A 15,808-nucleotide genomic window follows, 5' to 3' on the forward strand; every position below is an offset into this window, starting at 1 on the left:
ATGGTTACAATAGCTTGGTGGTACAGACTATAAATGTATTTTATTTTGGATCGTTATTAAAGAATACGCGATTTGAATCCTTTTCTATTATAATAGTTTAATGACAAGTATAACATCTTACATCAAAATACATTCTTTCACTCTGAAATCATGGCTGACTTGTACGCGCTACTCATGCCAACACACCAAGACTAAGAAACATAACTCATACAAACCAACTACTACGCACAATAGACATTTAGCGTTATTTCTTTTGATGAGATAATTAATAAAATACACTTTCATTTTTTCCCACTTCATTATTTTTTCATACATTCTAATTCATTTCCTATCTTTGTTGTGGCTACTGTATGAAAAAAAGAACCTATATCATTTCGTATTTAATTTAATAGTACATTATTTATATATATTAAATAACAAAGATACTTAATATGTAAACATAAATCGCATCAAACAAGTATTCAGTCACAGTAATGTAACAATTACATCAGCAGACCACTGTAAGTTCAAATGGACCGTGGATATCTCCAAGCTTCTTCCCCTCTGCATACTGGCTTCACAGATGAAAGATCTTTGCCTGAACCTTATTTGAAGAATTAAGGTCATACGCAACGAGTTTGAACTTTATTGAGTTCTTCCCTGGAGTTGAAGAGTTCCACTATAAGAAGGGCCTGTGTGCAATATTTTTGTTGTCTATAAATGGATTTGTACAATTTTTCATGAAAAAAAATCTGCAATTTATGTTTTGTTATATTTGTTCATTTTTCTTTGAATAATGCCAAAATTTACAAAATTTGATATCTTTTCAAAACCCCTGGTAACACATGCTGATTTTTTTGTCTAATAACATGTAATGGTATTATAAGTTGAAATTTAGAATATCTTGAAAAATTATCAGTAGATAAGATACCTTGCGTATGTCCTTAAAAAGACAAGTAAGATCCTTCATCAACAAATAGAATTTATCCAAAGTAAGATGCATCAGAATAATTTTACACTTTTTATTGGAGCTTTATATCTTAACAAAAATTATCCTCATTTTTTTCGCTTCATTTATTTTGTTGTACTGGTCAGAGACCAGTACAGCTTCTGCTAAAGTAAGGAACTCCATCGTTCGTCTGTCTATCTGTAAACAATTTTTCATTAACGCTACTATAAAAATATTTTTTATTTTTGTGTGATTTAAATATAACTTGACAAACAAGTAAATTAAGATTTTTCCACCTTTACAGTTGTAATGGTTCAAAGGATAAAAACTGCATTTATTTTAATTTAAGGTATTTCCATCCTCCTATGATGTCATACATGTAGATTTTTGCAAGAACTGTTATTAATTTGAATTCATACCTTTTTAGGTCACTTGAGTCACTCAGGTGACCTATTGCTATCCGTTTTCGTCCGTCGTCGTCCGTCGTGTGTTAACTTTTGATCATTTTCAGCTTCTTCTCTGAAACCGCTGAACCAATTTCAACCAAATTTTCAATACATCTATGGGTGAAGGGGAACAAAAATTTTGAATTTCATGGTCCCTGCCCCCCTGGGGCCTGAGGGGTGGGGCCAAAACCACTAAAATTAATGAAATCTTTAAAAATCTTCGTCTTTACTCCTGGACATTAAGAAGGCAAACTGTTAGCATGAATGTAATATCGATCGAGTCTTTTACCAAAATTTTGAAATTCATGGCCCCAGGGTCAGGGGTTCTAGTGCTTGGGCGGGGATATATAGATTATATAGTGAAAATGCATTATTTCTTTGAAAATCTCCTCCTCTGCTCCTGGGTATTAAACTAACTAAGTACATAGTTATGATGAGCAAGAGTGCCTCTTCCAAAATTGTGAATTTTATGGTCCCAGGGTCAGGGGTTCTAGTGCTAGGGCGGGGGAATATAGATTATATAGTGAAAATGCATTATTTCTTTGAAAATCTTCTTCTCTGTTCCTGGGTATTAAATAAACTTACTAAGTATATAGTTATGATGAGCAAGAGTGCCCCTTCCAAAGAACTATATGCGGTATATTGCATATATTTGCCCCCCAAATCAAACTTTGATGGAGATATATTTAATTAAGTTCTTAAACAGGGGAGTATATGCCAACTTCAAAGCACTGAATATTTTCACAAGTAATGACGCCACATGTACGTAGTGACGTCACAAACATGACGTAAATTTCAGTTTTTTTATGAATTTTACAGAAAATTGTACATATTTCGTCGATATTTTGAGTAAAAGTCACCGAGCGCATGTGTGTTCAGGATCAATACTTTGATATAATGTGTAGAATGATAATATCAATGAAATATGTCAATATTGTTCCTGAACAAACTTGCGCTCTATAAATTTTAAAGCTAAAATTGTTGAAATTTTGTCCATTTTGTCCTCTTTCTGAAAAAGGATATAAAATCGGACTAGTTTGTGACGTCATAAAAACAAAAATTGTGAATACACTGCTTTGACACTATAATATTTTCTGTTAATTTATATTTCTCATACAATTTATTGAATTCAGCACATTTCAGAAAGTTTTCAAAATTTGACTTTTGTGGGGGCAAATATATGCAATATACCGCATATAGTTCTTTGTGAATTTTATGGCCCCAGGGTCAGGGGTTCTGGTGTTAGGGCGGGGCACTATACATATTGTGAAAATGCATTATTTCTTTGAAAATCTTCTTCTCTGCTTCTGGGTATTAAATAAACTAACTAAGTACATAGTTATGATGATCAAGAGTGCCTCTTTCAAAATTGTGAATTTTATGGCCCTAGGTTCAGGGGTTCTGGTGTTAGGATGGGGCTCTATTGATTATGTAGTGAAAATGCATTAATTCTTTGAAATTCTTCTCCTCTGCCCTTGGGAATTAAATAAACTAAGTACATAGTTATGATTAGTAAAAGTGCCCCTTCCAAATTTGTGAATTTTATGGCCCCAGGGTCAGGGGTTCTGGTGTTAGGGCGGGGCTATATAGATTATACAGTGAAAATGCATTATTTCTTTGAAAATCTTCTTCTCTGCTCCTGGGTATTAAACAAACTTACTAAGTACATAGTTATGATGAGCAAGAGCCCCTCTTCCAAAACTGTGAATTTTATAGTCCCAGGGTCAGGGGTTCTGGAGTTAGGGCAAGGCACTATTGATGATATTGTGAAAATGCATTAATTCTTCAAAAACCTTCTCCCCTGGGTATTAAATAAACTAAGTACATAGTTATGATGAGCAAGAGTGCCTCTTTCAAAATTGTGAATTTCATGGCGCTTGTATCAGAGGTTTTGCCATTTGGTGTAAAAGGGGGGGGGTATTATTAAATAGTAAAAATACAGTAAATCTTAAAAAATCTTTTCCTTTGCTCCTGAGTATTATGTAAATGATCCAAATATATATACTTATGATGAAGAAAGGTGCATCTATCAAAATGGTTAATTTCATGCCCCCTGGGTCAGAGGTATAGGAGGAGGGGGGGGGGGGGGTTACATAGTCTGAAAATAAATTAATGCTTTGAAATCTGCTCTTAGGTATTATATTAGGCATCATTAGTAGTATTAATCAACCATTTATGATGAAATAAAATTAATGATAAAATTTCCAACATTTTGAAATATGTTGCTCCAGGGTCAGTGGTTCCTTTGGGGTGGGGTGCACAACTGGTTATAAAGTGGAAGTGCATTTTATCTTTGTTACTCTGATCTACCTCTCGGTATTAAGTAAACAGCGTAAGGATGCCAAGTTTATGATTATGATAAGCAATGGTGCCTCTATCAAAATTGTGAATTTCATGGCCTCTGGTTTAAAACACGAACCAAATTCAATTGTTGGAAAGTTGTTACATGATACTCAAGTGACCTATAAGGCCCGTAGGCCTCTTATTAAAAGAATGTTTTTCAACAGGTGTAATGCTGAATATTGGTAATAGAACTTAAAAAATGAATATTCTCATTATTTAATCAATTTTTCCATTTTAGCAAGCATTCTGAGAGTATTGCATAAGCAATACATGTCCCCTACCGGGTTCCCCTTTTCTCTTTCGGGTGTCATTTTATTAGAGCCTGTGTATGAAAATTGTTACTTAAACATGGACATTTCAGTTATTACTTGAACATGAATGAAATATATTGGATCTGCCTTACAAAGAAAGACTCGTGACGTCTTTGAATGCCATTTGACACACACACAAATGCTTTGATCAGAACAGCTTATTTTACATGGTTGAACAATTTTATACCAGTAAAAATCAAACTTGATCTATATTTGTCACTATAAAGGTATCCAGCAAGTTTCAAATCATGATACATTAATCCAGTAGCACTCAGAGTTCCTCGGATGACTCGTACCTCGCACATAATGAATTGAATGGAGCGTAGCGGAATCAGCCGAGGATTGCCGATTGATCCAGCAGTGCATCACGACATTAATTTAGTGCATCACGATCCCTATTGGGAACCCAATTATTAAAAAAAAAAAAAAATACCACAATTCCTTCAGAAATCAAAGTAGAACGAAATGCAAACTTGGTCTATAATTAATAAATTTATAAAAGCTATCCATCAAGTTTCAATTCATGACAATCTCGTTTAGAGCATAAATTGAGTGCACCACGACATAAATGTAGTGCATCACGAACCCTATATTTAACCCAATTATAAAATTAAAAAGATAAAAATACCGTAATTCTTTCAAAATTCAATTAAGCAGAACGAAATGCCAACTTGATCTATAACTAATTAAGGTAAAGTCTTATACTTAAAACCAGCTCAATATCTGCAAGCGTTTAGGAGAAAAGTGCGGAAAACCCTGAAAAATTGAAAAGGCCGTAATTCCGTAAAAAATCACTGAATCGGAACGATATTCAAACATGACCTGTAACTTATCAAGATACACCCACGTACCAAAAATCAGCTCAATATCTACCAGCGTTTAGAAAAAAAGTGTGGAAAACCAAGTGGGAAAGACTGACAGACAAATGGGGACAGACAGACAGAGGGACGGACAGACGCAGAGGAAACCTATAGTCCCCTCCGGTTTCACCGGTAGGGGACTAAAAAAATTGTGACAAGGGCAATTACTCCTTCTCAGATCCTAGTATCTTCATTCAGACAGTCTCTTTATTGCACTTTTAATGTAAAATAGTACCCCTGATATTCACATTTCAAAATTATCTGATAAACAGGAAGTATTTTGCAAATCAGAATTGAACCAGTTTTTAATTTAGCCAAACTCAAATAAAATCTAAATAAGGAGACGACCATTTGATTCTGAAGGGGGTGGAGTGGGGAGTAGGGTAAATTTAATTTCAAGAGGTCTAGCAGAAAATAGATTAGTAGAATAATAGTAAAATTATTGACAAACAAATTGATGAAACAAGAATTTCAACAAAATTTGTAGCTCTACACCGGCAAATTCTCGAGAGGGACGTTAAACAACATAGAATCAATCATACATAGAGAGAGGACTTCAGCACGTTAACGATAGAAAAGTTAAAGACATAACGTCTATCATAAAGCTTGATTGTTAAATTACCATTAACGTCTTTTTCAAGTAAAATATCCAAATATGAAACAGATTTGTCAGACTCTGTGGTATCTTTTATCTTAATCACACCAGGATATATCGTATTGACATAAGAATGGAAATTACCATTTTATATCAAATTCATATATTAAGCTGTAAAATAGTTTTTGTAGTTGTTTGTTGGTATGACAAATTCAAGTGTTTGTCATAAGTAAGTTTGATTTATTATAGTTTGCAGCTAACTGTAAAGTTTCACGTTACGCCACGATCTTTTTCGTCAGATGCATCTAGCGTAAACAATTCACGTGATTGGTCAACTCAAATTATCAACATTGACATGGAAATAGTCTGCTGTACGAGAAACCAATCAGGGATAAGAAGAAAGTTCCAGTCGTAAAGCTTGCGTAGGAGGCGTGTACAATTTACCTTGACCACAGCTGTCAACTAGATCGTGATGTAACGTGAAACTTTACAGTTAGCTGCAAACTATAATATACAAAAAAACAGGTCCAGCAAACCTCTTGATAAAGCTATATAGCTTTAACTAGCAGTATAGCTTGATAAAGCTATTTAAAATAGCTTTATTAAGCTATTTGAAATATGAAATATTGAAATAAAATTCTTAAAAACAAAAAAAAGAGTCGCATCATGAGTACTTATCAACCAGTTAACCCGTGCATTAAAAAAGATACTAAAATCAAGGTATAAAAGCGATGCGTGTGGGGCGTTCATCTTAATGAAAATTTCAATTGTATTCAACGAAGTTTAAAAAATTCGACAAGTGCATAAAACGAAAAACATCTCATAACGGTAAGTATCAATATTTTTTTTAATGATGAAATACAGTGTTAAGCAGCGATAATTTAAAAATTCATCATTGCCTTCATAAAAATGATATCCATTTCACAGTGTTTTTTGTGCAAAGTTTACAAAACTGCCATGAAAAGTATCAAAATTTAGTTACAAAATCCATGACAACACTCACAATTTGAAGTACATGTGCTTTGGAAATCCTAGTCGCCATATACAGGAAATGCACAATCAATACTAAAGCGTTGATACAGAATCAGGCAGATCCTCATCTTCCGGGTGAAAATCTATGGAAGCACGGTATTAAAATTATTGTCTTTGTAACGTATTAATTATTTGCAATTATTTTGCCTATTAAAGAACGGAAGGGATTGAAAAATATATGATATTAAAGCAAGAAAATAATACAATTATTTATATTCCAGATACTTATGAAAATTTTGATAATTTGACACTACCCCCCCCCCCCCCCCCTTTTTTTCCAATGTTTAATTTTGTTAAAAATTATTAAATAATATAATATACATGCTGTTGTAATGTCATACAGAATAGTAAAATAAACCCTGGGAAAAACAACAAAGGGAAAAAGAAGAGGGGCATGGCAAGAGGTGGGCCAGCATCAAGTACCTATATTGAGAATGCTAAAAAAAAAAAAAGACATGACTCAGTGTACAGGAGGAATAACACACTGTTTAAAAAGGTATGAACATCTTATGCACCTTCGTCATTTTTAACATTTAGGGAACTTTCTACAACTTCAAGTAATTCTTAGTAGAAATTAATGTCCATTTCTTTCCCACCATTTTTTATATCTCTTTTCCATTGCATTCTCCTGTTTTAACAAGAAAAAAAATTAATTTTCTTAAAATGCAGATATGCATGCGTATGTATATCTTTATTTGAAAAATGCAAAAATTATAAAATATGCATATCAGCTTTAAAATCCAAATCAAACAGTTTTTCAATCTGCTCCTCATATAGATCAATCTTGCCTGCTATTTCTGCCTTTGTTTTACTTTCGATAGAATGAAAGTGAGAACGTTCAAGACTTGTAAAGAAAATAGGTTCAAGAGAAAGTGATATTTTGACAGAATTATTTTTCGAAACTTCTTGAATATAATTAAGCCGATTGTTTTTGCATTTCTGTAAAAAAAAAATACTAGTTCTTTATCAAGGATTTGTTGCATAGAGAAGTTTGATCGTTGGAGGAGAAAGGATTGGAGATATATTCTGATGATCTTAATTCAGCACGCCACTGATATATTTCGTTATCAAGATTGGTGTGGAAAATTAATTCTTCACTGGAGTCCCTGATGTTCAATTGGGATTTCATGTTCTTTTTTATCTACAATACAATATATCTTATTACATATATATATATATATATATATATATATATATATATATATATATATATATATATATATATATATATATCATATATTCTTAATTTATTGTTGAACAGGCTAAATAACTCCATCTTACAAGTAAAAGTGTAGTATTCGTTGTTAAATCGCCATCTGGAAAAATGTCCACGTACGTCATGCCTTTCTTTGAAAATGTTAGCATGTAATGGAATACACAAATCTCATTCAATGATATTTATTTATTTAAAGAATTGATTGAATGAATTTTTTCCGCCTTATTTCGTTAAAAACACACATTCTTGATATATTTCAGCACATTCAACGATTCATAAAACTTTCCCCTCTAATGTTTCTAGCTCACCATCCCCTGCCAAAAGTAATTCTATGTCCTCCTCTTCCTCTGTTAATACGACTTGTTCATCGTCTACCTCTCCTAACTTATCTCCACCCCACATTGTTCTACCCAGTCAATACCTCCCATACTTTCCTTAAATGCACCATCCCCAGAACCTTCTCTTTCCTCTCCCTCTCCTACTTTTCCATCTCCTAAACCTACTTTTCTCCCCTCTAAAACTAACAATGAATCAGGAGGAAAGGAAAACAGATCAGATGGATATCAGATTTCAAAGAAGAGAAGGGTTGGCACGATGTTATGCTAAAGCAAGTGCACTCTGACTGAAAGAATCACCAGTAAAGTACCCGACACTTGCAATGTTTGTTTGACCACACAGACACGTGGGCATTGGGTAGTTTGTGACCGTGCTCGGTTTGGGTATTGGGTTCATGACGAATGCAGGGGGTTTTTATTTTTCGTCATTCAGTATTGTTAAGAAAACAAAGTTTAAGTGTCCTATACACAGATGGACAACTATTTTATGTCTGTAATAAAAGTATAGTCCTACTATGTTTTAGATACTTTTTTCTTTTTTTCAATTTTATTTTACCAAAATGTTTGTAAAATACTTGCATTTTCTAGTGTATCCAGATTTCTGCAACATTGCATCCAGTGTTTTTCCTTTGGTGCACCACTGGGAAGCCAGCTTTAAGCCCGTCTTTTTTAGGCTTCCAGTATAAAATCACACCCCTCTCTTTTGCTTTCATTTCCAGATTCTAAATATTTATACGGTGAAAAATCATTCTCTTTAACCCAAGGATACAAAAAAAATATAGATATCCTAATAGTCACTGAAATCGTCCCTCATCTTTTTGCTTTCGGTAGAGCCAATGGCTTCAGTAATTTTCATCAGATTCTCATCAGATATGTTGTTTGTTTTAATCAAATTAATAACTTGATCAACAAGTTCATTTTGAATGTCTTTTTCATTGGAAATTTAAGTTTTTTTCACTGTACGCAGCTCAGCTGTACATAAATACACTGCTCTTTTACACAGATGGCCATTTTCAACGAGACCTTCAACAACTGAAGTTTTGTATTTTTTGCTGGAAAGTCTTATTTAAAAAAGGTTCATCTTTTGCAAAGTTTGTATGTTGTCTACAGCTACAAGTTTGCATTTTTATCCTAAAAAAAAATAATTAAATGTTCTGTATTAACACCACCCCCTCTCAAATGAAATATTCATGTATAAAGAATGCATTTTCTGTCTTTTATGTACTAACATCATATATTATACGATTGCTTTATTCCGCCTGTAACATTAAAATCTTTCCTTATTGATCACCAGGTTAACCTTCACAGCAATGATTCATTGATGCATTTATAATGAAAATGCGTTTCCATACTTTACAAGAACACTGTGTAGAAACGGACTAGGGTAAAGTGCGTTACCCTAGTCCAAGATGGCGATAAGCTACTACGCTTCGATCATTTTGCACTTAGTTTCAGCGTTATACAGACTTACATTATAAATTTTGTTGTTAAAATTGAAATATTTCATACAGAAGAGCACAACATTTGCGAAAAGTTGGCATGAAATGACCTAATTAACGCTAGATTGCGGGTACAAAATTTGAGCATGATTAGGGTAAAGTAATTTTTTGACTAGGGTAAAGATATTCTGATCTCTTTTGGTGACTAGGGTAAAGTAAGTGTAAAATGTCATTTCCCTTGTTTCAGGACCTAAAGGATCCTATTTTGAGGGATGTTTACTCCTTCTAGGCACCTGATCCGACTTCTGGAATTTCAATTTCCAGGGGTTTGTGTTTTATAGCCTGTCCACAGATTTCTATTGTTTGTAGTTTTCAGTAATACATCACTGTTCTTTATCTTCACCTTTTCCATTGAGGATGAGACCCGACACACACTTTAGGTCGTTTCCTAGATTATTACACAAAACACCACGAAACTGAAAAATTCTTATTTTGAAGTGAACCGAATGCAATGGCGAAGTACTACTTTTTGCATTTAATTTATGATCCTCTTTATATCTTGAACATAATATAACAAAAAATGAGAAGGAAAAACGGCGCTCTTTTTATTCAGATGCGGCGAGAAAAAAATCAAACATCTACAGATCAATTAAAGAACCGGTATAAAGAAAAGGGGGAGAGAAGAATTTTATTATTTTTATTTATTTTTTGCATTGACGTGTGCATAATGGCCAGAAGTGGGGTGTTTGTAGTATTCTCATTGGATCTAAGATCGACAAACGATGCAAAAATTAACACTGTTGTATGTACTGACGTAACTGACAAAGCATTTCTCCGAGAGAGAAAAATTAATTACACCTCTAAATTCTGGCTTCTGCATGATTCTTTTTCAGAAAGTTTGTTTCTTTAACAAGTGAAAGGCCAACTTTTCCCAGACCAACTTCCTTCAGTACATGTACCTTTTTTGCGTAAAATACTATGTTATTACCAATATAAATTTACTGTAACAAAAATAAGGGGGGGGGGGGGGGTGGCAACCTTTCATTGAACACTTTCAATAGTAAAAGTTATGTCAGCCCCCCTTGTCCGCCCCCTGTTGCTACGTACCTTGGGCACGAACTCTGTTTTGTTAATGTGAAGTTTCACCGGGTGTGTTCAACTACACACATCATTGAGCACGGACTGGCAATACTGATGAGTTGGTTTTGCTTTTTGACATTTCTACTCTAATTTTTACTTCTCATCAGTATTAAGAATAAAATTTGACTCAACATACTAGGATGTATGAATTAAACGCGTTTGAAATTCCTTGTTTCAATAATTTGCGGACTTATGAAGTAAGTCTTCTTTAATTATATTTCCGTGTGAGATGCTATGGAAACATAGGAAAGACTCCAAAGTCCGATGATAACGCCAAATTCCGATGGTCTGCAGGAAACCCTGTTGCATGCATGGTGTGTTGTCGCATATGTTATGTAGTCAACTAGACAAGATATTTAACTGAGAAAAAATTAACATGAAGTCTGTTCCCAAGCACCTATAAAGTTATATAAAAGTACAGTGTAAATAGAACATATAAAATATGTAGTATTATTTTTTGTTTTATTTATCATACTAGTATTCATAAATTAAGAACTATCAATAAAAAACGCGTTTAAAAATTGACTTCTACGACTTTATGACATCACATTTGTCAAACAAAACCGAAAAAAAAAAACATCAAAATCATTTCGTTTGTGGATATTGATACAGCTATGCCCATCATAGTACATCGTCTAAAAATGATTGATTTATATCCATGTACTCCGCAGTTTTATTCAATTTTTTTTCGAGATACATGTACGTGAAACAATTAATTTTGCTTCATTTCTATGCAGGGTACCAACGTTGAAATTGATAGAGTTTTTGTGTATGCCTTGCTACGACCCTGGATAATATAATTACATGTTTGAACACTATGCAATTTCTTCCAGGGGGGTCCATCCCAGTCCAAAAAAATATTCAACCCAGAAATTTCTTGACAAGCAAAAAAAAAACAAACAAACAAACCAACAAACAAAAACCAAAAAAAACAAAACAAAACAAAACAAAACAAAAAACAAAAAAATTAAACTCGCCCACATATCAAAAACCTATTTCGTGCTGGGGAGGGGCTTTGACTTTTCATACCAATTGAACACAAGTTCGCGTTTACCAGGGAAATCTGCGTTTTCCGAGGGGTTTTTCGTGCTTTAGTATATAAATTTAATAACCTTGCAAATTCCGGGGGGGGGGGGGGAGTCCTGACCCCCCCCCCCCCCCCCCCGTGCATCCCTCTAGATCTGCGCATGATTATGATACGAAAAAAAATTACAGGTATACTGTGCAAAATTTGAGTAATATTGTGTATGCAAACTGTCTTTAATAAAAACAATCGGTATACATGTACATGTACATGTTTTCTTTGTGGAAGCAGAAGGTTTTGAATGTTTTCCACTATTCCTTTCTCAACTTTATTATGAAATTGTATATATATCATTTGTTCTGTGTAAAGATAGTTTCACTTTACCCTAGTCTCGAAAAAACTTTACCCTAATCGCAAAGAAACACTTCATAGACTTTACCCTAATCTATAGGCAAACTTCGCGACGCGTTTTCTGGTTAATTACGCAGAGTTGAATGTTGTCTCTTTCTGAGCAAGGGAAACTGATGCTGCAATTCAAAATGGTGCAAAACAAAGTAGGGGTTTTCATTAGAATTCACCGAAGTTTAAGAAGATGAAGAGATAGATTACCGTTATTCGGGTTTCTTCTGTAACTACGATGAAGACAGCATATCCGGTGTGGAGCGCCCAGGCGGGAATTGAACTACTGATGCTTCAGTTGGTTAGTTATTTAAATCTGCCAATCTCCACCGTTTCATTGTCAACAACAAACTTTTCATTAAGATGAGAGCCCAACACGCATCGCACTTTTATACCTTGATTTTAGTAAGTATTTTTTAACTTGTTAACAAGTACTCATGATGCGACTCTCTTGTTTTTATTTTTAAGAATTTTATTTTAGTATTTCATATTCGGAATAAAGCTATTTTAAATAGCTTTATCAAGCTATATAGCTAAATAAAGCTATATAGCTTAATCAAGAGGTGCGCTGGACCTAAATAAATACAAAACATAAACAAAATATTTATTTGAAAGCATATTTTACTTTCATCCTGAAATATAAGTAAATTTTAATTACCTCAAATATTGTTAACGGGGTTGTAGAGTAACAACGTTGGTTGTTGAAATCATTTGTTGGCTGGATGCAGTTAATGGTATGAACCACATCTGGAGCAACTGTCTGTTCAGCTTCCTTACCCCCAAAGGGTAAGGAGAGCTGTCCTTTCACCCATTGATATTTGGATCTCCCGTCTTTTAGACCCTTTTGAGACAATGGTGATATCTCCGACCTAATTTTTAAAAAAAAAATTTATTACGTAGAGAGAGAGAGAGAGATTAATTTTCTTACACTCTTGACTCGTACCGGCGAGAGGGAAATTCTGATGCCATTTGCTATGGCAGACGCTTCAGCCATAGTGTAGACCTTGGACTTGAAAAGCTCGTCCCTTAGCGTCTGATTCTTTTCGTTCATAACGAAGAATGTCTCCATGATCTATTTCAAAACAAATGTGAAATGGATGAAGTTCATCCTGAATTTATTGTTTATTATTTCGTTACCTTTGTTATTAATCTAAGTTAAATATAAACTATAATAAATGATTTTTTTTACTTTGAACCATTAAAATTGTGAGGGTGGAAATACCTTAATGCAGTTTAAATTTACTTATTATTGCAAAAAAGGATAGGATGCTATATTTTTTAAGATGGGAGACATATATCAATAGAGGAATATGTCAACCTAAAAAATAATACATTTTTTTTGTAAACAGTATTATAAAAGTCATGTAAAAACTGGACCACATCAAATGCATAATTCTGCTACTGAAAAATACTTGCTACTTAAAACTTATAAGACACCTTTAATTTTCAAATATCAGGAAAACTATTTTAAATTAGAAGTTTTTAAATTAGAAGTACAATAAAGAATGAAGATACCTTAGGAGTTATTGCCATTTTTTAAATTTTGAATAATTGATTAAAACCAGAAGTCTCTGTCGAGACTGAAGCTCTACTGGTTTGTATGTATAGCAAAGGAAGAGAAAATACTTTAATAAGCAGTTAGGAATTGAAACTTTACAACAGTAATAAATAAAATAATGATCCTTGATTGAGCCTCTTTATTTTCAAGTTATATTGAAATGAGACCAATACTGTTGGAGGAGTAGCATTTTGAAAGAATTTCACAGAAATTTTTATTTTTAGTAACCATGGCAACACCGTTCATCGAAATCAAAAACCGATAAAAAGAATTATGTATCTTCGTGTATCTACTTGTGTGCCAAAGAGCGATATATGGTAAGTGTCTCAATTGGCCCCTTAAAATGAATATCTTAATTTTACTTTATATATAGCTTTAACTTGTACAGCTATATATGCGACCTTTATTGGTCATTTTCATTTTGATCAAAATGCCGTTATTTTAGAAATATGACATCATAAAAATCAAGTTTTCCCGCCATTTTAGCATTTTTTGTATAAAACTGCATATTTTCAAGCAGTTTTTCTTCCAGAAAATATAGAGCGCAGCCTAGAACAAGATTTATATTTTTACCAAAGATGTATCTATCCAATACTGATAAGTGACAAAAAAATTATGTATGTTCTACACTGCGCTCTATGTTTCCCATAAGAAAAAACATCCAGAAAAAGGCATATTTTGGGGCTTTTTTGTTACATAGCAAAAATAGCATTATTTCTCATGTCATTTACAGGTAGAGAGTGCATATAAATGTGAAAAATATATTAGAAATATTTCTAATATAATCTCTTCTTTAAAATAAATATCAATTAAACATATCTGAATGTCATTCTAAAATGTTGATTTTTAGGGGGCCAAAATTGGCTCTTACCATACATACTCCTTTGATTGAAATCAGACCAAAACTGTAGGAGTAGCATTTTGAAAGAATTTCACAGAAATTTCTATTTTTAGTAACCACAGCAACACCGTTCATCAAAATGAAAAACCGATACAAAGAATTATGTATCTTAGTGTAGTCTACTTGTGTGCCAAGTTATATTGAAATCAGACCAAAACTGTTGGAGGAGTAGCGTTTTAAAGGAATTTCTCAGAAAATTCTATTTTTAGTAACCACAGCAACACCGTTCATCAAAATCAAAAACCGATATACAGAATTATATATCTTAGTGTAGTCTAGTTGTGTGCCAAGTTATACTGAAATCAGACCAAAACTGTAGGAGGAGTAGCATTTTGAAAGAATTTCACAGAAATTTCTATTTTTAGTAACCACGGCAACACCGTTCATCGAAATCAAAAACCGATACACAGAATTATGTATCTTAGGGTAGTCTACTTGTGTGCCAAGTTATATTGAAATCAGACCAAAACTGTAGGAGGAGTAGCATTTTGAAAACTTGTTTACAGACAGACAGACAGATAGACGGACGGACGGACGCCGGACGCATTACTATCGCATAAGCTCTTCTGGTCTCTGAGCTAAAAAGAAAGTGTACATCTTTTAAATTCATTTAAGTAACAATATTTATTATCACACCTATTGGAGAGCATTTTTCCAAAAGATGTTCTATTAGGTATAAATTTAAATTAAGTTTTTGTAAAAACCTATGACATCATTCGAGGATGGAAATATACCTTAAGTCAGTATTGTTTTTATCATGAATATCATTTATGTTTTAAATTATTTCCCTCTTAACCCCGTATTAATATATTTGATGAAACATATGGATATACATAGGCGGATCCAGGAATTTGTAAAAGGGGGGGGGGGGTCCAACATTTTGACCTATTAGGTACTGTTTGCAACATCTACCGCTCCCAGTTTTCACCCTACTTTGTTTGTGTACATGTAAATGATCTAAAGAAAATGTCTACTTGTTGTTTTTTAACATTTAATTTCAATGGTATAATGCTGCGCTGAATTTCAGGTGCTGTCATCCCTTTGTCGCGGCGCGTCTCAAGTTTTTGTACAAAACTGAGAAGAATTGCTGCCTATATCCATCCTGCGGACAAAATTTTTAAACTTGATATATTCAGCGGTAAACGGAGATATACTACATTTACATTTTCAAATATCATCAAATAAATTGTAGACGGGAAAGTAGAATAGGCAATCATGGTAAGTAAGAGTCTATATGATAAAATTAATAACTTTTCCCCCCAAAACTAGCAAAATAAAGTC

General features: G+C 33.4%; 1 protein-coding gene across 1 annotated transcript; it reads right to left on the bottom strand.

Moving 5' to 3' along the window:
• Nucleotides 1–7,022: 7,022 nt before the first annotated feature.
• LOC134278409 (uncharacterized) lies at nucleotides 7,023–7,644 on the bottom strand. The gene is given in 3 exon segments (XM_062760727.1): nucleotides 7,023–7,145; nucleotides 7,236–7,472; nucleotides 7,474–7,644. Coding segments are annotated over 3 exon segments (531 nt in total).
• Between the last annotated feature and the right edge of the window lie 8,164 nt (nucleotides 7,645–15,808).

This window comes from Saccostrea cucullata, unplaced genomic scaffold (genome assembly GCF_032062105.1).
Source record: "Saccostrea cucullata isolate Sc308-1 unplaced genomic scaffold, CSIRO_AGI_Scuc_v1 ctg1260, whole genome shotgun sequence".
In the NCBI taxonomy this organism is placed as follows: Eukaryota; Metazoa; Mollusca; class Bivalvia; order Ostreida; family Ostreidae; genus Saccostrea; species Saccostrea cuccullata.